The 24,236-nt window shown below is 41.2% G+C and overlaps 1 protein-coding gene and 1 long non-coding RNA gene across 7 annotated transcripts in view; one reads left to right on the forward strand and one right to left on the reverse strand.

Moving 5' to 3' along the window:
• The window catches only part of Nsmce2 (NSE2 (MMS21) homolog, SMC5-SMC6 complex SUMO ligase), a 224,494-nt gene that overhangs the window by 160,196 nt on the left and 40,062 nt on the right, over positions 1-24,236 (forward strand). Inside the window, exon 5 of one of the 6 annotated variants that reach the window (XM_048802113.1) lies at positions 6,191-7,296. The exons of the other annotated variants lie outside the window; for them this stretch is intronic. Within the exon in view, the coding sequence (XP_048658070.1) occupies positions 6,191-6,192 (2 nt within the window). The 3' untranslated portion in view covers positions 6,193-7,296. Of the gene's footprint in view, positions 1-6,190; positions 7,297-24,236 lie in introns of those variants that run through there. 6 annotated transcript variants of the gene reach the window in all.
• Positions 11,969-24,236, reverse strand: part of LOC125616545 — a 14,963-nt gene continuing 2,695 nt past the window's right edge. Inside the window, exons 2-3 of the long non-coding RNA XR_007347195.1 lie at positions 18,224-18,229; positions 11,969-12,185 (exon numbers count right to left, since the gene is read on the reverse strand). This is a non-coding gene — a long non-coding RNA (uncharacterized LOC125616545). The remainder of the gene's footprint in view (positions 12,186-18,223; positions 18,230-24,236) is intronic.

Consider the following 24,236-nt stretch of genomic DNA (forward strand, 5'->3'; position numbering starts at 1 on the left):
TGCAGTACTGAGGATAGAACCCAAGACACTGTGCTTGGTACACAAATCTCTACCACTAAGCTACATCCTGGCTATTATTATTATGATTTTGTTTTGCAACAGTCTAAGTTGTCCAGGCTGGTCTTGAACTTGCAATCCTCCTGCCTCAGCCTCCTGAGTGGCTGGTATTGCAGGTGTGTGCCACCGTGCCTAGCTTTCCTTCCGCTTCTTCAAAGAGTGGCCTCACTCCCGAGGGACCACTTTGTCACTTCCATTCACTCCTCTGCCATGGCATTCTGATCTCTTCTACCACTCCTGTGAAGCCTCTCTGGAAAAATCTCCATGCCCTGAAAACTGCCCAGTTTTTCAGTCTCTATGTCTCTGTGTCATTTAAAATTTTTGACTACTTAATGCTTCCAGAATCTCATTATTCCTTTCCCCATCTCTTTTGTGAGCTCCTTCTCAACTCCTGTGCCCACACTCACAATGGAGTAATTCAGGATTCTCTCTCCAGCCCTCACCCTTCATTCTACCTTTCATGGATCAGCTCCCACACTCGCCTCCTTGCTACTGAGCAGAAGTCCTCACCTTCGTCTTGTCTGTATTCCTCACCTGCCCACCTGGGCATCTCAGGAGGACTTCAGCACCAGCATGGCCTTTTTTCTTCTGAAATTAACTCGTTCTCCTGCAGTGCATAGATTATCCACTCAAGTAGAAAACCTGGGGTCATAATTAGACTAGCCGCCGCCTTTCACTCCCAAGTGATCACATTGCAGTTATTTGGCCTCTTAGGTATTCCTCAAGTCTTCTCAATTGGACCTGATTCTTCTTCCTGTCAGTTTTCTTTACCCACATTCTTCTGTGTGTGTGACATGCTTCCCTCCCTTTTCCTGGTGTTGGTATATGCTGTTACTCTTCATAAAGACTTACTGAGGCTTTGTTGCCTCTTTCCATGTGTGTCCTTCCCAGTCTCCAGACCCTGCACATCTGCTGGCCCCACTAGGCTGGGTGTTTCTTTAGAACAAGTGCTACTCTTGAGCCTTCATTAGTCTCTGTGCTTCTAGGGCCTGCAGCAGTACCTAAAACTTACACTTAGTCATACTTACTCTCTAGAGTTATTAGAATATGTGAAAAGCACTGGGAGCTGTGGAGGAAAATACAGGCAGTTACCCAAAATGTCTCGACCCTGCAGCTGTTGGGGGCCACGGTGTTGAAATACAGACCCTCCCTACATCCCATCTCTGCCCTTTTTCTCAGTTTGTCTACTCCTGTTTGGACTCAGCTCAAGAGGGGTTAGATGTCTCTCATCCATTCTGCTGTCTCCTGCTTAGCACTCAAGGAGGGCATTATGGTTTCATGTCCTTGTTTTCTTTCCTGGTTAACTGGGAGCTCATTCAGGACAGAGACCAAGTTTTACTCCTCTTAACAGTGCCTGGAGTAGCTCTCTACTACTGGAGTACACTTTAAAAGTAGCAGGTGTTGTGTGTGTGCTTGTTGTTGAATTCTCTAAAGCCTATCTCCTGCCAACCCACCGCCCCCTGAATATAATGCTTAGGTTTCTGTTCTTGAGTAGAACCTTAGAGCCATATATTTTAGGTGAGTTCCAAAGCTGGTATCTTCCATTAACAGTTGTTAATCAGAACAGCTAATCAATTACTGGGTTTAAATCAAAGCATTTATTATCAAAGCCTTTTTGTTTATAAGTACCAATATACCATTTATGATAATGATAATGATTATTTTCTGCCTTGAATATTAACTAGCCACAAAAGCTGGTGTACCATGTGATAGTATTTGTCATAGAGTTTAAAGAATGTTGGCTTTTGATATTTTGTCCTTGAGTGGAAATTAGTCTGCATTGTGAAATCACCAATGTAGAAAACAGGAAATTTCTAGGCAGGCACCTGAGAAGCATCATTAGAATTCCTAGTATTTAAATCCAACAGAGGTATTTTTATGACATTAATAGAATCTATTACTAGTCATGTTAATTAGAAATGTCTTAATTAAGACATGGTTGAAAGCAAAGAACACAAACACAAGGTGGCTTTAGCAAAAAGTAAAAATTTTTTTTAAAAGGTTAAAATAGGTGATAAATAGAGTTATTTCATGAGAAAAGGAACGAGAATCGGAGATGGGGCTCAACTTTTAGTCTTTCTCGGATCATAAAATCTCATCTGTACATCTTTTCATGATTTGCTTCTTTTGCTTTCAAACTAGCCTGGCTTTCTCAGCTTCTCCAGCCATTTGGCAGAAATAACTTCCTCATAGCACTCTGGGTTATATGTCCTCTTTCAGTTCAACTAAAGAACGCAGACTGAATTAGAATCTCTCAGTTCCAATTCTAGCCTCTCAGAAGAGAGAAGTTGGTTGGTTCGGCACAGATCAGAAATCCACTGTGGTCCAGGCAACTGTGTCAAGGAGCCAGAGCCACATGACAGAATACAGTTACCTTGGTATCCACCTGAAAGCCACAAGGAAGTTCTCAGAGTGGACCCTCATGAGCTAGACTGACTAGCCTCCCGCCATCCAGATCATGGAAGCAAAAAGAGTGAAAAGCACAGTGTAGTAGCTCTCACACAGTAGATGGTAGATACAGACTTATTGCCTCTTTCGTCTACTAGACTATGCACCTTGAGGCTAAGTGCATCTTAAAAATTCACACTTAGAGCCTGCAGCAGTACCTGACCACTACAGGCATTCAGTAAATATTAATTGGATAAAAGAAGCAAATATAAGCCCTGCCTTTGTGGGAAATATAGTCTTGTAGTGCAAGCAAGCAGTAAACAAGTAAGCAAATAAAAAAAGCTCATGGGGGTAAGTACTAAGAAAGTAAAAAAGGGAGAGTCCAGGAACCAAGGATGTAGTCAAAGGTAGAACACTTGCCTAGCTTGTATGAGATCTGGGTTCAGTTCCCAGGGCTGCAAAAACCCGAGGGGTTTGGGAGAGGCAGGCAAAGGAAAGGTCACCAAACTAGAAGAGAAACTTTGAGAAAAGTAATTGATGGTGTCAAAACTCAAGGTAGCTGTACCTTTGCTTATTTATCCTGTGAGGCTAGAGACAGTAATCATGAATTATTCCATTTATAGTTCATTTTATTCATAATTTTAACACACACAAAAATTCTGGTGTACATTAAAATAAGGGTTACTGAAAGACTGTTATAGAAGATCATATAAAATTGTAAATACATGTCATTAATATTGGATCATATCCTTTCATTTTTATCTTCCAGTTTTAAGTCGATATGCATCTAGCCCAGAGCTTGATATAATTATAGAACAGTTCTCTGATGATGGCAAATAATTAATTAAGTGCACAACTCTGCAAGGAGTTTTGGGTTAAGATTACAAATGATAGAGCGAAAAATACACTCAGTAAAGGAGAGTCAGGCAGCATCATATCATACAACAAGAGGCTGTCGATATGATAGAAAAATTGTCTCCAATGATCTTAGTGATGGTAAAAGAAACTAGAGGAGAAGGAATCTAGGAAATGTGGTTTTCTAGAGTTATGTTAAGGTAGTTGCTGCCAGGATCCAACAGAGAACTATTCTGGAAGCAAGCCATATCTCTTTAATAGTAGTTAGCAGAGTTGTGTACCAAGCTTTATTAATTAGAGCAACTAACAGAGCTTCTAAAAAAACAAGTTCAAACTCCAGTGGCTTACAACTGTTGATTTTCCCTTTTGTAAAGTTCAGTGTAGATGAGTGTGGGGTGAGAGGTTGTTCTATAGGTTTTTCTAGGACCCAGGCTCCTTCCATCTTTTGGCTCCATCCTCCCCAAACCCCTCTATTTGAGCTGTTCCCTGCGGCGTGAGGGAGGTTGGGCCAGGCCTAGACCAGGAAGTGCATATCACTCAACCCACATTTTATTGGCCAAGATTGAATCACAGAATCACACTACCTCTATGGAAGACCAGACACATTATAGCTGGGGACCCAGGATGAAAAGGATATTAGTAAGTATTCTCAGTGTCTGCTATATGAACAGGATGGAAAGGAAAATAATGGGAAAAATTCTTTTGTATCCTCAAAATTTGAGATTGTTTCAAACAAGTTATCTGTCAAAAGGGAAGGAAAAAAAAAGGTAGTTAGAATTTAGGCGATGTCACTGAGAAGCCTCTACCACAGGTAGTATTGTCGTTCCCTGCTTCTCGCAGACCTGGAAAATCCAGAAGAAAATTAAGATCGTAATGATTCTGAAAAGTACTAATCTTCCCTTCCCTTCCAAAGGATGGTGAGGTGCCCTTCAAGCCTGTCATCATCTCCTCAGTGTTCTACAACGTGAAAAGTGAGCTCAGAACACTGGCCGGGCACACCTGACCAGCATCCCCTTTAGTCTGGTGCAGCACTTCCATGCAATCTCTTATTGTTGCTATAACAAATACCTGAGATAACCACCTTCTGAGAGAAAAGGTTTGTTTTGGCTTACAGTTTTGGAGATTCTAGTCTACAATTGGCCTTGTTGCTTATGAGCCTGTAGCAAAGTAGCACTTCATGGTGACAGTGTGTGGCATAATAAAACCACTCACTTCATAGGCAAGAAGGAAGAGAAAGGAGCCCGGTCCCATGGTCCCCTTCAAGGGCACATCCCCAGTAACCCAAAGATCTGCGCTAGGCCTCACCTCCTAAAGGCTGTGTCACCTCCCATTTACATTGCCCTGGGAAGCAAGCCTTTGCCACAGGAACCTTTGGGGGACACTTCAGATCCAAACTATAAGCCAAGTATGGTGGTACATACCTATAATCCCAGTGTCCAAACTGTAGCAGTGAGCCTCATCTCTGTTTGGAGACTCTGTAAATTTAAATTCTACTCTAATAATAGCTTATATTATTGAGCACTTACTATACCCTCTGCACCATACTAAGTACTTTATTTATACCCTTGCAAAAATCCTAGAGGCATGTGATATTATTCTTATTTTACAAATGGTAAAACTGAAGTATAGAGCTGTTAGTGACTTGCCCAAGGTTAAACAGCTAGTAAGTGAACGGCTCAAATGCACAGCCAGGCAGACCAGCTTCAGAGGTCATGTGTAGGAATTAACAAAACAGTCACCACAAAAGCCACGTGAGGATTTCCTGGCATTAAATACTAGGGAAATAGAGTGCTGCCCCACCTCACACTCTCAGAGATCAGGTCCTTTAGTCCACTTAGAAGTAACCTCTGCCTAAGAAGTTTATCCAGGGAGATCTAAACTGGGCAATTGAATAGTGTGACTCATATTGTTATAACCAGAACTGGCTGGATTTGAAGGACTTTATCACATTTTAGATGCCTCAGATCAGATTGGTAGATGGCTGTGGTGGCGCAGACCAGCTTTCCCCATATACAATGTAGTGTGACTGACTCCTGTGGATTAATATTGAAGTTTATTTGAATTCAGTTCACTAGAAGGTGGTTGAGCATCTACTCTATGCAGTTCCATGCTAATTGTCATAAGGAACACAACCGGAGGGAAGCTTCCAGCACAGGCATTAGGAGAAGGGACAGGTGTACCTGCAACTTGAGTGAGGCCCTGAACATGAAGGCCACCTCTCAGGGCTGGAACCTTTAGTCGGTGGGCTGAACACTGAACACGGGGAATGATGATGGCCCGAGGACCCCTTGTTGGACAACATGCTTCCTCCTCTCCGATGTGCTAAGATTCTTTTGTACAACAACTTTATTGTGATGTATTAACATATCACACAACTCACTCCTTTAAAGTCTATGATACTTTGGGGGTTTGTGTCTTCAGAGCTGTGCTATCATTACCACAATCAATTTGAGAACATTTTCAAAAAGAAACCCTATATCTTTAAGCATTCACTTCCCATTTTCTCCCAAGCTCCCCCAGCCCTAGGCAACCACTAATCTACTTTCTGTCTCTATAGATTTGCTGTTTGGAACTTTTTGTATAAATATGCATGTGGTCTTTTGTGTCTGGCTTCTTTTAACTTAATGTAATGTTTTTGAAGTTTGTCCACGTTGTAGCATGTATCAGTACTTCATTCCTTTTTAATACCGTAACAAGATATACCACATTTTATTTATCTCCTCATCAGCTGATGGTCATTTGGCTTGTTTCCATGTTTCGGCTGTTATGAACAATGCTGCTGTGAACATTCATGTACAAGTAGACATGTGCTTTCTTTTCATTTCTTGTGATATTTATCTGGGAGTGTAATTGCTGGGTCATATGGTAACTCTATGTTTATCCTTTTTAGGAACTGCCAGACTGTTTTCCAAAGCGACTGCACCATTTTACATTCCCACCAGCAGTGTGTGAGGGTTCCAATTGCTCCACGTCCTCGTCAACACTTGTTATTATCTTATTGATTATAGCCATCTTAGCGGGTGTGAAGTGCTATCTCCTTTTGATTTGCATTTCCCTGATGGGTTAATATTGTAATATTTATTTTGCTAACTAAGGCAGAAGTTTTAATCTTGTACTTTTATATGGATACTGTCTTAAATGACCAGATCAACTTTCTCAAAACCATAGCTCTGTACAAGACAAATGCCATTATTTATGGGATTAGAGTTATATCTGGAAAAAACTCAAGGTAAATGATTTGGAGTTAACAATACACACTCACCTGGGAGGTGGGTTTTGCAGTGAATTCACTCACAGTGTTCCAGGGCTTTTATCTGAGTTGCTCATGTACTATTGTATGACATTTACTGGATAATCCAGACAGCACTTCGATTAAATCCACAGTGTGATGTCACCCAGTAAGCACTTGAAAATGGAGATGCATGTCTCTTCTGGTTTTATCAGTCAAGATTAGAAGTGGTTCACAGCACAGTGAACTTTTTCTCCTGTGTTCTGTCAGTCTGTGTTTCATTGTGGGCCAATAATCTGTCACCTGAAACTACTTAAAATAGGTTGGGCTTTCTTGAATGTTGTGTTGCTGTGATGACATCGGATCTTGGCTGCAGAAGAAGGGAAAGAACCTTTCTTTGACTTTTGGTTGCCTCCATACCTCTTGTTTCCAGTAACTGCACTGCCACTTTTAGCCCTTAGCTTGTATTTCTAGGCTGTTCTCTGTACTAGTTGTACCTTCCATCTCTTTATCTTTTGGAACTCCTACTCTGGTGATCTTTGTGTTTCTGACAAAGAAAGAAAATTGATACAGGACTTGGAAGGTATCAAGAGTTTCATCTTCTTGATTTCACCAGCCACAGATATGTAAAAAGAGCCTCCACAGCTGGGTACAGTGGTGCACGCCTGTTATCCTAGTGACTTAGCAGGCTGAGGCAGGAACATTACAAAGTCAAGGACAGCCCAGCAATTTAGCAAGACCAGGTCTCAGAATAAAATAAAAAGGGCTGGGGATGTAGCTCAGTAGTAGAATGCCACTGGGTTCAATCCCAAGTACCCGCAAAAGAAACAAATAAGTAAAATAAAATAAAAAGAACATCTACAAAGGCCAATTTGATGAGAAAAGAAAACTTTAGCAGAATTCAGAGGATGCATTCTTCAGACAGGGACTCATGATCCCTCAGAAACCTCCCCCAGAAAAGAGACCTCAGCAGACTGCTCATGTTTTCCGACCCATACAGAGAGCCAGGTGCAGATCCAAGTTCTCCCTCTTGGGCTGTGACCTCCTTCCTTCAGGTAACACAACTGGGGGAGGGCCTAAGTGGGACAAAAGAAGAAAAGAGAAGAATCAAGAGTTGGTGATTCATCCATTCATACCAGGTCACCATACGCCTTCTGCATTATTTGTTCCCTAACTTTTAATGTGGATTCATGTGGCTCAGTTGGGGAATGGTTGAAAGGAATAACTAGGTTTATAGGAAGTGTTTGAATCATGTCTCTCCCAAAGTAAAGGGAAACAGCATCTTCATTTAGTTACAAAGCTGGATTTGTTTGTTAAGTTTTAGTCAGTTCTCTTTTGAGCATTTTGTTAATTAAATATTATTTTGGATGAAATGTCAGTATATCATGATGCCATAATAATGGCTTCCACACTGAGGTTCTGAACTACTGAGTAGTCCTGCTCCACGTGCCTTCAGAATATCAAAGGACTAAATAATATTTATTGAGGTACTAATAGGAATTATAGTTTAGATTCTATAGTTGAGTAATAGCATCTCCCAGTTTCTATTAATACTAAAAAAAACAAAAGTAAGCATTTACTGGGCATTTACCGTGTGCTGGGCATTGTCCCGATAACCTACACAGATTCTCACTTAATTCTTTCCCTCACCCTCTGAACTAGGTACTGTTTTCATCTTCATTTTACAAACGGAGGTTTAATGAACTATGGTGCTCGCTGTATGCAGAGCTCACACCTTAGCTCCCCCAACCCATGTTCAACTTCCCCTACAGGCATGGCATATTTAGTAAAAGGCGACTGTCCTTTCTTCTGTGTCACATACTAGAAATGGGAGGAAGTGGCATGAGAGAACAGATATGCAGGTTTGTGTGCCTGAGAGGGAGCATACCCTAATAGGGATGCAAATGAATTTTGCTCTGATGAATTTTACTCTCCTAGGACTCCCCCACCTTGTGGTAATTTTTACAGCAGCTTTGAATGTTTCCTTGCAGAGAAGCAAACTCAAGGCTCTTTATTCATGTAAAGAAAAAAAAAAAAAAAGTCAATTTAATTTTTTCCTTAGCTGCAACACAGAAAAATGACTTCAAACTCACTCTTTCTCTCTCTCACTCTCTGTCTCATTCTCTCATATTGGTTTAATAAAATAATTAATGACCATATCATTTTTTTCTAGGACTCTTCTTCTTTTAAAAAAATTCTATATTATTGAACTCATAATTTTGATCCTGCATGCCTAAATTATAATTTATGTTCAGACCTATTTTATGCAACTATAAAAGTTTTTTTAAAATCTGCTTTGCNAAAAAAAAAAAAAAAAAAAGTCAAGCCAGTTGTAGTGGCACACATCTGTAATCCAGCGACTGGAGGCTGAGGCAGGAGGATGGCAGGTTCAAGCCCAGCCTGGACAATTTAGTAAGGCCCTGTCTCAAAATGAAAAATGAAAGGCTGGAATGTGGCTTAGTGGTAGAGCACCCTGAGTTCAATCCCCAGCACTGGGGTGGAGGGGTGGTAGGGATGGTCAAGTTGCACTTACATGGAACAAACGTGAATCAGAGGATTTTTTTTTTCTATTAAGAAATTAGAATAAAAAGAATGTTACTTATACTGATTTCCTTATTTTGCAGAGAAAATACAGAGTATATTTAGAAATTCAGGGCTTATTTTCTTTCTCATTTAGAAACATGAAGTTATTCATAGTTACTTATCCAATTAAACTGTTAGATCATTTCACTGGGCCATTTTACTATGATATATCCTGAAAGCAGTGAATCAGGTAACACCTCTTTCGCATATTCACTCAAAAGCAAACCCATTTTTAGTAACCTGTGTTTCTGCTTTCATGCTTTTCAGTTAAGGTAAATGTGCATGCCTACAAAAATGCCTGGCCAAAAGGTGGCTCTGGAAGCCAGCAGTCTTCTCCAGTACAAACGAGACTCCCTGGAGCTTACCACAGCCCATCCTTCCCTCCCCTGCAAAGGTCATTCTTTAATCTGCTCTGTGAAAATCTTCACCAGGTATTCATTTTGGGGACAGGCAGCCTATTCCAATGTTCTAAATGGTGGAGATGATTTCCTATGTTTGGCCAAATTTTGTGTTAAGACTTCTTCCACCCCAGCTTTTCTTTCTGGAATGAGACACAGAGTGGAATAGCATAATTAACATACACTTATTGATTACTTCCAATAGGCAAAACAGTTGTGAAAGGTACCAGAATGTAGATGTGTATGCTGTGTGACATTAACCCTTATGTGGCAGAATAGCATGGACTTTGAAGTCAGATAGTTGCAGAAATAATGCTGACTGCCTGCCAGGCAGTGTTGCAAGCACGTCAGATAAGTTACTCATTGGTCCTGACCACAGCCCTCCGAGGTGTGTACTGTCATGTTCCCATTTCACAGATGAGGAAACAAAGTTATGAAACTCGTTCAAAGTCCGGGCCAGTAAGTGTGAGAACTACTGTTTGAAGTCAGATGTTCTGGCTGGTCTCTTGGCTCCTGGGACTCATGGCCAAAGCTGCACCTATTAGCCAAGTGAAGGGGACGTGTGTGTTATGGTGATCGCACATCTAGTTCATCTATGGATTTCTTTTCATTTTGTTTTTTTGTTGTTGTTTTTTCCCCCTAAGTTTAGGCCCCACCCAGAATTTCTGATTCATTCAAATACTCTGTGGTATGTGGTTTGTTGTCACCAATTTGAGACTCGTGTCAACATTGCTTCAGAATAAGCAGGGTGGTTTTTAAATTAATCTTCTTGATAACTACATAACTCAGTGCAGTGTCAGTCAGCATGAATAGGATTAAGTTTGGGGTGATATTGAAGAGTCTGACTTCATAATCCCATAGCAGTTGTTTCCCGGGATACGTAAAACATACTTCCTTGCTTCATGTATTGCTGAAATATTTATCTGCGTGTATACCCAGGGTAGCACATTTCAGGAAGAGCTGATGCCAGTAAAAAGGAATGTTATTATTTTCCTCTATATTGATAGTTTCTTTGCTGTGACCCAGTGAACATTCTGAAAGTAAAACTTTCAAGTATTTATAACAACACCTACAAACATTTTGCATTTTTAGGTCTGTACTTAGTGGTACTCACGAGGTTATAAATATTCTAGTTGATACAGGTTTCTCATCACTAAGTCTCTGGATCAAGAGGAGATTATTTGTCAACATGCTACCTTCTGAAAGTTAGAGGGGCCTCCTAAGGAAAATGTAATTACTTCTTTAATGCATTTATTTAATGAGAATTTGGGGCAGTTGATTTTACTGAGATTAGTTAAGGAACTTTTGACTTTTAGAAAGAAAATGTTATATAGTTTGAGAACTGTTATCCTGACCATATAATTTTGTCTTTTGTGAACTAGAACTGGGTTACTATATTTTAGATGCCAGTCCAAGTCAGATCCAAGGTGATAAGGCAGATTAGAGATCTGAGAGGCTGTGGAGTCTCAGTAGGGTGGCACTGTTCCATTCAACAGTCACTTATCAAGCTTCTCTAATTCACTAGACACCTGGGATGCACACATGGAAAGGTTATTGTCCCTGCTCTCAAGTGTACATCTGTGAGGTCACAGGGATGCAGTGTTCAGCAAGTGTTAGAGAGGAGGAAGATCCAAGGTGCTTTGAGTAGACAGAATAATCACTTACCCTGGCCTGAGGAGGGGACAGAAAGGTGAGCACAGGGGCTGGTCTGCAAAGGCTCCCTGAGGAGGGAGTAGAGTGCTGAGGTGAGTCTTTGAGGACTGGTTAGTACTACCAAGGTGAAGAATGGGTGAGAGAACATTCTAACTGGGCTATCATGTCAGCTCCCAGTAGTGACCTGTCTGACCCACTGACTTCCAATCCTGTCGTTATTTGACCTTAAAAATTACTTCTGTATCACAGTAATTAGCTGGTTTTATGAAGTATTACTTAAAGGAAATGAAACATTTGGGCTTTGACTTTTTGTCCCTGAAATGAACAGTGCCTGTGACCATTTCTCCTGGCCTCCTCCATCACAACTTGTCAGGGTTGGCTCAGGAATATGCTAGAACCCCAGCTACTCAGATCAAAGAGAAAGGGAGAGGGGTGCTAAGGAAAACTGCCTCCTTGTGGTTGGCATCCAGAGGAAACTGTAAAGCTGGTGGCAGTCCTAGTGAACAGAATCCCGAGGAGTTACTGAACATGATGATTTCCTGGCCAGAAGTAGCAGGTGTCAGTGGTTCATGGTATCTAGCTCATGTCACTTCCTAGCTCAGTGACCTTCAGCAAATTAGCCTCTTAATTCTTGGTTTTCTGCTCTAAAATAAGAATAAAAACAGTATACCCCACTACCCTATGAGGCTGAGGGTAGAGTGTGAGATGAAATTAACTTATTCATGGGAAGCATGTGGAACAAGGTATTAGCTACTAGGGGACAGAGTCCCAGTTCCTTCAGAAGGGGCAGGCAAGATTTCAGGACCTCTTCTGCCACTACTGAACTCCAGGTCTGCCCAAGATTAGTTTACCACACTAGGCAGTGTGTTTTTTGCTTGCATTGCATGTGCACCAGGGATAGATGAGAGGAATCGGTCCATGCAAAGACCTGATGTGGGAGCCTGTGGGGAGGTCCCCTTGGAAAGGGGAAGGAAAGTAGGAGATGACATCAGAGAGCTGATAAGGGGCAGATGGCACAGAGCCTCCCAGGCCATTTGAAGGAGTTCAGCTTTTACTTGGTGCTCAGCAGGAAGTGAAATTGGGAGAAGAATGACAGCAACTACTGCTAAGTGCTTGACCTGTGTTTTCCGATTTAATCAGATAGAACGAGCAGATTAGAACACTGATGTAGACCAAATGACACTGTCTCCAGAAGGAAGTTGAGGTGAAAGGGGCTGGGGAGCTTATGGGGCAGTATTTGATCCTAGATCTGTGTGACTTCTTATCATCCTGTAATTTAGTGAGTATAGGGATGTGCTTGCCACCAGATTGGGTGAAACAGACTAGTTGTAGACTCCATTTGACCACTCTGTAAGACCCCTGCTCAGGAACTGGATAGGAAATTGGTGCCTATGCATTCAAACGACTCTGAAAATCAGGAACAAAAAATCTTGGATACATCACACAGGTATTTTTCCTGGGGCACAAAGCAGATAAAGTGTTCAAGAGCTGACGCTTCTCACCTCCAGCATCTCTATTTTTCAACTGAACACTATAAATGCTCACTGTTCCAACATTTTGAAACTCTAGTGTTGCTGAATGCTTTTTTAAGGGCAGGATAGAATCAAAGGCCAAAATATGAAAGGTTCAGTTTCCTGTTACTGACCACATAGAGAAGAAAATGAGCCTTCAGAGCAGCTTCCTGTACCTATAAACCTGTGCTCAGCTCTGACACAGAGGAGCCTATGGGAACGGTCAGGCTCCTTACTCTGGGAGATATTGTTCTGAACTGAATGGACACCCCCAAAGTCAAGTTGCTTGATCAAAACCAAACCAAGGTGTAGAACATGAAAGTCAGTCAGAAGTCTAATTGAAAATAAGTTAATTCATTTTTCAGGACCAAATAAACTGGACCTGCCCAGTAATCTTTTTAATTCATACTTAACTAATTTGAAATTTGTGATGACCATTGAAGGAGCTGAACTATAAGGCAGTTTTATAAATTAACTGTCTACTATTTGCAAAGTGCACTTCTGGGTACCAAAAAATGCAAGGATAAGTGGCTTCTGTACCCTCTTAACTGTGTAGGAGATGCAAGTAATTTAAAAGTACTTAGGGTGCACTGTACTACCCCGTTGGCTATAGACATCCATTGCTATTGTACACAACTAAGTAAGCTGTATACTTAGCAAAAATGGAGAGAGAAAATTTAAATGGTGCAGGTAATTTCTATGTAGCATTTTCACACTGAGCATGAGATGAGAGAGACCAACCTGCTGTTCCCTCAGGTGGCCTCAGCTTCCATGCCACACTCACAATGTAAAATACATTGCATCAAGTGTGATTTTTTAAAAAATTTTTATGGTACTGCGGATTAAACCCAGGGGCACTGAGCCACATCCCCAGCCCTTTTTATTTTTTATTTTGAGACAGGGTCTCACTAAGTTGCTTAAGGCCTCACTAAGTTGCTGAGGATGGCTTTGAACTTATGATCTTCCTACCTCAGCCTTCTGAGTCATTGGGATTACAGGCGTGCACCACCAAACTGGCAAGAAGGAGAAATTGTCCATCTAATATGACCCAAGGTGCATATCAACTACTTCTTGTGCTGGCCAAAGAAGCAACATCCTTTCCAATCCTGGCTGTGTTTGACCTTTCTAAGAGATGGTTGGATTGGCTTTGACTTCTATGAGATTTTCATCCTGTACATTGACACCAGTTTATTCTCTACCTAAGACATAAATTCATCACACTGACAAGATAAACAGACTTGTCAGTGATAATAAATCTGACAGATTCAGACCATGGACAAGTTATTTGACTTCTATTTATAGCTAATGATTAACCTCTTTATTTTTAGAAAAATCTATACAGCAAAGATACTTTCCTAGCTTTATTGGCATAGTTGTAATGATTAAATGAATAATAAAGGAAGATTCTGGCAAGATATTTAGCATATTAAGTGGTAGCTGCCAACCCAGTCCTAGCAGGTGTGGATGTAGGTTTTACCTGTGGCCGGTTTTTAGGCAGAGGAACGATGTGGCATAGGACTTTGGTGTGCCTGTGATGTATGGGCTGAAGGATAGACCTGGAGCAAGGAAACGAGCTGGCAGGTAGTTTCCGTGGTTTAGACAAATATGAAGGCCTCGGTGAAGGTAATGGGTGGAGAGGAGGAATCCAGGTTTGGGACTGTTACCAGCAGAACTGCCAATTCTTGGGGACTGTGGTTTAAGAGACAGTGGGAAGAAGTTCAGAAGTGAAGCATGGCTTTTGGTTTTCCAGCCTAGGGGGTTAAATGACAGAGGTACTGAATTCACTGGTACATGGAATAATAAAAAGTACTTTTTTATGGCAGTCTGAAATCATATACCTGCCACTGAGCTAAGGTGTTTAATACATTATTTGATTTAGTCACGGCAACCTTAGAGAATAAGCAGAATCATCACCATCTAACTGTACTGAAAATCTAAACTCGGGGGTCCAAAGTCATGACTAGTCAGTGTTTACCTAGGACTTGAACATGGATTTGTCTGGAAGCGAAGGCTCCCTTTAAACCACTTCAAATAAATAAGCCTCTCTCTGGAAGAGGGGAAATGGAATGGAGACAGGACAGAAAGAAAACTTAGTTCTGGAGACTGTTTGAGTTGCTCATGTCAGCCTGAGATATCTAGAGGGCAGTTGGAAAATCAGATCTGTAGCTCAGGGAAGGGCTGAGGAGCCACGTGAGGATCTCTGCACTTCAGTTTTCACATCTGTAAAGTGAGGAAAATAATAGTACCCCTGGTTCTTAGGGGTCCCTAAGGAACATAGAAGTCAGTCCGTGTAAAGCACAAGGGCTGTAGAGCAGGAGTTGGGTGTTAGTGTTGCCTCTCTTTGATGCCATTCCATACAACAGCATGTTCAGATGTGGACACTGCTGGCGAGGACAGATTCATTCCACCCACTGCCAGTCACATATACGCCAGCTCTCCTCTCGCTGAATGTGGAGGGAGAGGTCCAGCATTTGTCTCTTCTTTTAACATTGAGGATTCCTGGCCCGTGGTAGAACTGAGTGATAGTTCCTAGTCTGTAGCTTGAATTTGACTATCTCCTCTGTAAAACAGAAGCCCCTTCCTTCCAGTCCCTCTTCATTCCATGTGCAGTGCTGTGTTTAGAAACCCCCAGTCTGGGAGGACAGTGGAAAGCATGGCTTAGGATGCCAAGGAGGCCAGGTGACTGGGCAGCCAGCTCTCCCCTGGTTTCTACTCCATAGTGTGCCCTCAGATCAGAGGGGAATATGATTCCTTTCTCCCTAGCTGAACCTTTCTGCCAGTCCTGTTGAGCTGCCACTTGGAAGATCCTGGTTGACATCTCCTGGACTCTTTTTTCTCTGGTGACAGCAAAGATCAAATTCTGGATTTTTAAATCCTGGTAGGGGCTGGGAATAGTTGGTTGTGCCTCATTGTGAAGCCATCTCATCTCCCTCGCAAGCACCTCTCTAAATTTGCCTAGAGATCTTGGGATACCTGCCTCTTCCAACAGGCAGAAGTGTAGATTTGATGTTGTTAGTGGAAGAAACCCTTCTTGGACCTCTCCCTGAGGCCTCACGGGTAGAGTTATAAGGACTCTGCTGAGCAAGCAGCAGCACAGTGGGCTCCATGGAGATGTGCCAGCACTAGTTTGCCTCAAGTGCGCACCGAGGGCAGACAGCAGCACTCTGTGAGTTGGATCCAGCCCACAAATGTGTTGGCTTTGGCCCACACAGTTGTGTATTACATATATCAATTAGTTGCAACATACAATAATTGGGAGGTTTCACATTAAAATCAGCATTTCTAACTTTTTTTTTTTCAGTATCGTCTCTGACCACGTATCCTCTGACCACATGCAAACAGTCTGCCCAAATGAGATGGTGGCCCTCCTTTCCACTCTACCTTGCCACAGCCTCCACCTGGCCAAATCCTATTCACATGTTCATTTCCTAGCCTTGAAGGCATGAGAATTTATAAACCTTCCCACAGAGCCCTGTGCCATTTCTCTGCAATATAGTCCCAAATGAAAAGCAAAAATTCTTCTCATTACACTCTCTGACCTAGTTTTAACAAGGTGCTGAATAACTAAATCTCAAGCCTTTGCTATTGATTTAAAGAAAGTAAAGCATTCTTTTTGTCATTTATTTCAAAATCAGAGTTGAAGTTTATCCTCGCCTGATATTCCTGAGTCAGAGAAGTCTGCTTCCTTTGACCCTCTTTATGGTAGCGTTTTTTTGCTGTTCTGGTTTCTTCCAGCAATACAGGCCAAACAGCAACCTGCAGTCTGACCCTCTGGCCTTGTCCTTAGTCATCTGCTTTTGGCTGCAGGTAGATTGAGGTTGTAGTTTATATCTGGGGAAGGAAGCATGGAGATACAGAGGGGAAACAAGACACGTGTTTCTCTTCGAGAATGGAAAACTGTCCTGAGGCCACGTGATACACAGGCAGCATGCCCAAAAATATTTGCAAATTATTTTTTATTAAGCATTTTTTGAGTTGTAGATAGACGCTGTACTTTTTTATTTTATTTATTTTTAATGTGCTAAGGCGCGAACCCCCAGTGCGTCCCACATGCTAAGCAAGCGCTCTCCCATTGAGCTCCAGCTCTAGCCCCAGATCATTTTTATTGTGAAGCTGTTTGCCTCCTCCTTTTTTTTAACCAGCTGCATGGCCAGCCCCCTCCCCCAGGCTCTTCAGCCCACCCATTTGGGTTAGCATGCCTCACTTAGTGAAATCTGCCCCAGCCCGAATTCTTGCCCCTTTGTGCCATGTCTTTACTCTGAAGATGAAAGGGGAAGTGCATTTCTGTTGCCTCCCGCTAGCCACTTGCGGGCAATTTGAGCATGAAAACAGGAGCCAGCATGCAGTGCTCCCTGAAGGAATGGTGTTGTGGAGGCACAAAGTGGAGTGATCGCTGGGTGGAAGTGTAACCAGCGTACAGTTCCTTAAACACCTTGGGAGCTTGGGGCCAAGAGTCACGGCATTGTCATCATTGTTTCTCTTTACCATAGATACGTTTTATTAATTTGTTCAAATTCCCATGGCTCCAGTTTCACATGAGGTCGTGGACTTCTCAGTCAGAAAGTTTTTAGCAGCTTTGGTAGGTCTGAAATTTCAGAGTATTGAGCAAGGCCTACACTGAGCTGCAGCATGATCTAATAAGATTGGACTGTCAAAACAAGAAGCACCAGTCTGTGGTTCAAAGGTTTTTAAGAAGGAAATTCGAAGCTCAGCTGTGAGAACCTCAGAAAGATCATAAAATATGGAGGATGGAAGCCGATTTCCTTTTCATTTCTACTGTAATAGATGGGATACTTGTTGTATATTTAAACAGAGACACTGAAGTGGAATGAGATATGATTAAATAGAAACAATAGATGGTATCTTTCCTTTCTATTGGGAAACTCTAATCGGTTGTGTAATTAGTAGGGTGAAGCATCAGAAAAATACTTGAAACATTTTGTTAAAGCCCTGAAGGGCCCTCAGGGAGACTAGCTCCAAAATGTCAAAAGAGACCATCCATAACTCAGACCAAGTTAGACAGGAAGGAGTTGCATTCCCAGCTCACCAGCTGTGTGATTTGGGGCAAGTTATTTAACCTTTTTTGCTCTTTTTTTTTTCTCCCCAAAATGAGAATTGGGACATTATAGGATTGTCATGGGGCTTCAAAGAAATAATGTGTGCAGAACGCTTGGAGCCGTGCCTGGCATCCAGTGAGTGCCCAATAAATGATCCCAGCAGCTATTAGGTAACATGGAAATGTGTAATCGCCGTGTGGGATACTCAAAACAGTCTTCAAAATGAAAACCAGAGTCACAGATAGTTTTATTTCTGTTTTCCGTAACTACATTTAATCCCCAGTTCCTTTAAGCTCCTCTCATTTTTCCCTAGTGTCCCTAGAGTATCTGGTAGTTTCTTGCTCGCCTTACCATTCTCACAAATAAATGCTCAAGACTAAATCTCAAGGAACGTTTAGGCTGGTGCTGGGGCTGAGTCACTATGACCTGCCTGGGCTCCTAGGTTACACTCCTTCCCCTATTCATTTATTGAAGTGTGTATTCGCATCCTACGTCTTGCTGGATTACAATGTAACCATTAACAAGATGTGTGTACGCAATGCCTATGTGTGTAATCACTTGTAATAAAACATTAATAAAGAATATGGTTTATTGATGAATATATAGAGACTATAAGGGAAAAACTCAGTGCTAATGGTGATCTCACTTTTAATATGTTAGATAACTACTGCAAATGAAACCTAAATGATTTTATCAGATAAATGGGGTCAAAGTTACACTGCTGCAGTTACTGCTTTCGAACCATCTCTCTGTGACTTGGGAAGATTTTGTTCTGGGGACGCTACCAAGGCATTGGCTCTGGCCCACTGGCAGAGGACTTTGATTTGTGCATCCACAGCTAAAAGCAGAAGCAGGTAATTCCCTTCTTCTACCAGATAACAGAAACCATCAAGGAAACCACTCTCCCCAATTCTAGATGGAATTAGACACCAACTAAGAATCCTCTTTAGCTTCATTCTTTGCTTCCTTTAAAATCCAAAATCCCTGTAGAAGTCTGATAAAAATGCACAAATTATTTGATGTTTCATTTTTCTCAAAAAATCTTCAAAGAAGGGAAATCTTCCGGTCACCTTGGACTTTGAGAAACATAGTCAATAAAAACATTTTATTTGCTCCAACATAGTTATGATGTCACTAGAAATTCTTGATAAAGTTGTCAGCATGAGTATGCTGTTCAACTAATAAGCCAGGCTTTCTTCACGGAGTGTTGTGCAATAGATGAGCATTTCCCCTTTCTTTCCTGTAAATTGTAGCTTTCCTGTGATTAGCATTCACAGTGCTCTCCTGATTAAGGAATTGTCAGCTGAAACCATCAGGGATTTCCCCTTGACTGTTTTGGAAACAATCTGAAGAATTAAATGTGTTGCTTGGAAATTAAGAAATTTGGAATAATTCATGTGAACCTAAATGTTGAAACAGAGTCAAGAAGTTATTGTTGAGAATAAGATAATATAGGGTCACAGAGGAATCAAACAACTTTAGAAATAATTAACTCAAACATTTAATAAACTTTAATGACTTTGCTCCATGCTTTTCAGAAGATTTATTTGTTATATTTTAAGAACTAAGCTGACAGAAGCATTAAGATAACATTTCAGTTGTTTGGAAAGTCATTTTTAAATTTAATTTTTTTAATTACTTGGGGTTAATAAAAAAAACGTTTTTATAAATCCTTGTTGCATCCACGGTGCCACTGGAACATGGATGAGAGACTGGGGTAGTGGCAAGTATGCTGTTCAGAGCAAAGGAAAGGGATCCGTTCTAATTGCAAAGGGTATGTATGTACTGAACTTCCTTCCCAGGGGCAGGATGGGTGGAGTGAGCAGGAGACAGCTGGTTGGTGTGATAAAGAATGAGGGGTCTGTTCAGGAAGAATGATCAGAAAAGCTTTGGAGGAAGTGAATTTACAGTTAAACTGAAGAATCAGCATGGATCAAGCACATGGAAGAGCTCAGCAAGTACAAAAGGGGGAGGGGGGAAGCACATGCAAAGGCCCTGGGGCTGGACTGATTTAGTGTTCAAGAAGGCAGGTGGAGCTGGAACATAGGAGAGGAATTGTGGGGCAAGACCTGAAAAGCAGGGGAAATTACAGGGAGAAACAATTTGCAGTTGGGTTCATTTACGGTTTCAGAATTATCCTAATTCTAAAAATGATACGTGTGGAAAACACCTTAAAGAAGTAGGAAGGGCCTATCTGTCGGATCTGAAACTGCTGCATGCTCCAAATTTGTATTTGAAAACATGGGACTACTGTTGGTAACTCTTAAAAAGAGGAGGACCTCATGACTTGTCAGCTACACCTCTTTTGTTGTTAACTTCCACATAACAAAAGATACTTAAAAATGATGTCCTCAAAATCAGTCATCTTGTGACATCTCTTCGCCATCCCCCTCAGCCCCAGCATATGTGTTAAACATGTCTTAATGGTTTCTTATACCCCTCATTTCTCCATGGACGAAGGACAAAGCATGGTGACAAAGAAGGGTAACTTTTTTTTTTTTAATTAAAAACAAAATCAAACAAACTTTTAAAAAAAGAAACACTTTTCTTCTCTCAACAGGTAGGAGAAACTAGCTTTGCAAAACAAAATGAAAAAATTAGAGGAAACCCAAATGATAGATCTGAAATCCAGGCCACCAGCTGATGCGACAAAATAATGTCTAGAAACTGCTGATGCTTTCTTTCTTTTATCCTCCAACCACCTAAAAAGCTCCTGGGCAGCATGAGCAACTTCCAGGGCATCCAGTGCTTCCAGGATAGTTATTTAAAACAATGGGAAGAGAAAAAGACTGACGTGTGGTCCTCAAAGACTGGTCATCAGATAAGATAGCAAACATGCAGAGATTAGAGCTGGGTAGATGCAGGAGATGATTTGTTCAAGATAATTTAGCAACCAGAAGCAAAGTGCATAATGCTTAAGTGGATATGGGAGAAGCAGGCCAGGTCCTCCCTGCCATTAAAAGCTTATGCAAATCCCATAAATCAGTAATGTGCTTTTGAGGTTTGCAGTTTCCTTTTTAAAGAACCTTGCATTTTTAGATTCTCAGCCACTCTGAAAATAACCAAACCCCGATGGAGGTGGTTAGCCAGGCATTTTGCTTTCCACCTCTGCAAGTGGGGCAGTGGTCCCGGCAGGAGCTTTCTTTCTTAATGGCAAGTGCTATAGGTAAACCTCCAGTTATTGAATTCATCTGTCATGCACCATTCTGAGTAGTGGGCCAGCTAGTGGTGACATAGCAGATAAGTAAGATGCTAGGTGGGGGTCAGACGGGGAGATGGCGAAGTATGAAGCAGAGGTGAAACAGGAGATTGGAAGGGCAGAGGGAGAGCAGCTGCTTCTCATGAGGGAATGAGGATCAAGGAGGGCCTCAAAGAAGTGTATAGACTCAATGTGGAAGACTTAAAGGAAGATAAGACTAGGCACAGAGGATCCCATGAGCCAAGACAGACACAGCAGAGGGGCCATGTGTAGCATGTTTCTTCATCATTGACTTTTCCTCTGAAACTAGAATCATTTTTCTTTTTTCCTTTCCTGAATGTGTGGGGAGCAAATGGAAGGAGAGTTACAAGAGGCGGCGTGGGCAGGAAGGAATGTGCCTGGCTTTTCTAGCAGCTCCTCGCTCCATGGCAGCCTTCACTATATTACCTCCCTTTGCCGGTCTCTTCATTCTTGGCAACTGGCTGATAATGACAAATGCCATGCCCTGTCAAGCAGGTGAATAGCATGCCTTCCTCTTGGAGTCTGTTCTCTTAATTTGAGGTAGTTTCTATGCCATTTTTCTGCCTTCAGCAGCACGAACTCAAGCTCAGTACAACTCAGTTGTGAGAAGTGTATGCCAAGACCCTGCTCTCCAGCACCTGCCTTCTTGGAAAAATAGAACTTACAACATTAGGCAACAACATGAAGAAAGCATGTGACAAAGTACAAAGTCTAAGTATGTTCATGGCACTGGCAGCAAGTACCCTGGCCATCCAAAGGAAGGAGAGGAAGCTGTTTTCAGGGGAGGCCGCAGGCTTTAGGAACTGTATTAGAACCTACCCAGTAGGTTCTAGCCATCGTTCTCAATTTCTCACCATTGCTCCACCTTTCCAATGGATCTAAATATGAGTCCCTAAATATAGGGGAAATAAGACTGATTTAAACCCAGGATCCTTTTGTAATACCTCTCCAGCTCTTCCCCCATACTTTGAAATTCTTCCCTACCAAGCTGCATTTACATATAAAAATTTAGTCCTTCCATGTTTATCAAAGACAGTTGCCGATAAGAGCTTGATCAGTATAAGTGATTAGAATTCAGTGTAGCAATATTATTATCTAATTCTATTTTATAGGAAAAAGGAAGCTAGGCTATTTTATTAATTATGAATTTAAGATTTGAGCTCCTGTATATACATATACATATGTGCACCCAGAAAATATGCAAAAGCCAAAGCCACGAAGAAGATTGGTAATTTGATATATCAAAATTTTAAAATGATTCATGACCAAAAAAATCCTAAGTAAAGTCAAAAAACAAACTACCAACTGGAGAAGAAGGGGGATTGTAATTTATGTGATAGAGGATTAATTTCCTGCACAAAATCTTACAAATCAATAGAAAAATGACAAACCAAGTTTCTGCAAAACCAAAGGACATAAATAAACAGGTCCAGAGAAAATAATTTCCAGTAAGCATTTAAGAATACAAAATTTAACCCGATGAAAGAAATGAAAATGAAAAAAAAAACTTTCAAATTGGTAAAGATGTACACTTTTGCTAATATTCAGTGTTGTAGACACATGGGAAAGTGGGCTTTTGAAAAGAACCATTAGTAGGAGTATAGATTAAATGTTTTTTAGTCAAAAAACCTTTTGGAAGATAGTTTGGCAAAATTATTTGTAATACAGTGCACTACCCTTTATATAACACCATCAGGGAGGCACACGCGGAACCAAGACTCGAGTGCAGTGACATTTATGGCTATATCTGTTATGTCAGCCACAAACTAGAAACCAGCTTTAAGCTTCTAACCAAGATGGAGGGGACTACAACCTCCCATCTGAAACAGCAGCAAGAAAATTAAAAATAGAGGACAGAATACATGAAACAATAGCAATCAAGACATTGAACATCGGTCACGGAAAGGCAGAGATCTTTGAAGACAAGATACAAATGAAATGAGTCCCCTGAATCTTCAGCTTATTGACTGGAGAGTTTCCAGGCCATACTTCAGAGAGGGCGTACCGAGGCAGAGCCGTGCTTTCCTTGAGTGGAGGAGAGATGGCTAGGAATTCAGGGAAGCCAATTAGCTAAACCAGAGTGGTAGAGAGGTGCACAGGAGAGGAATCTGGAGGTCTGAGGGGGTCCCCCTTGAGCATTCAGTTGAATACTGTCCAGTGCGTTTCTGTGGAGAAATCTCTCCAAAAAGGAAGTTACAGTGCATGGAACTCACTCAGGAAGAAGAATAGGGCCTATTCTCAACATCCAGAAAGGAAAACAATTCCTAATTCTGAGACATTAGTTTCAGTCTTGTTTCAGTTGTGGAGAAAACTTGACCTTGGATTAAACACAGCTCTGGTCGCCCTGAACAAAATTTAAAAGTGAAACCTATAGAATCAAACTGTTTAACCACCTCCTATAGCAAAATTCAATGATGTTTATAAGACAAAAAGGAGGAGATGAAGAGGAGGAAGATGATAAAATAAACAGCACCTCACAACATCTGGAATCTAATTTTTAAAAATTGCTAAACAAAGTAGCAGGGAAATACACCCATAATGAGGGAAAAGGAAATCAGTCTGTTGAAGCTGACCTAGAAGTGACAGGCTTCAATATTAAGAGGCAAGGGCATTAAAATAATTATTATGACTGCTTTTCATATGTTCAGACTGCCCACGTTATGTAGGAACATGGAAGAGATAAACAGATACATACATACATACCTATGACCCAAATTAAATTTCTTTTTTGCTGGGTAGAGGGTACTGGGGATTGAACTCAGGGGTACTCAACCATTGAGCCACATCCCCAGCCCTATTTTGTATTTTATTTAGAGATAGGATGTCACAGAGTTGCTTAGTGCCTCACTTTTGCTGAAGCTGGCCTTGAACTTTATATCCTCCTGCCTCAGCCTCCCAAGCCACTGGGATTACAGATGTCCACCACCATACCTGGCTAAGTTTCTAGAGATACAATGGCTATGATTTTAAAAAGGAAAAAAGAAAAAGACAAAACATGCTGGATGAACTTAATGACAGTGTAACCTTGCAGGAGGCCAGAAAAATGGATAATATGTCAATAAAAACTGTCCACAGTGAAACAAGATTTATTAAAATGATCAGTGCACCAGTGAACTGTGGAACAATTTCAAGGTGTTGAATATATGTAATTATTAAAGTCTCCAAAAGAAAGGAGACTTTTTAAAAAAAAATAGAGAAATAATGGTGGGAAATTGTCCAAACTTCAAGAAAGCCATGAACCTACAGATGCAAACTCAGCAAACCCAAAACACAAGAAACATGGCG

Source organism: Marmota marmota, unplaced genomic scaffold (genome assembly GCF_001458135.2).
Source record: "Marmota marmota marmota unplaced genomic scaffold, marMar, whole genome shotgun sequence".
In the NCBI taxonomy this organism is placed as follows: domain Eukaryota; kingdom Metazoa; phylum Chordata; class Mammalia; order Rodentia; family Sciuridae; genus Marmota; species Marmota marmota.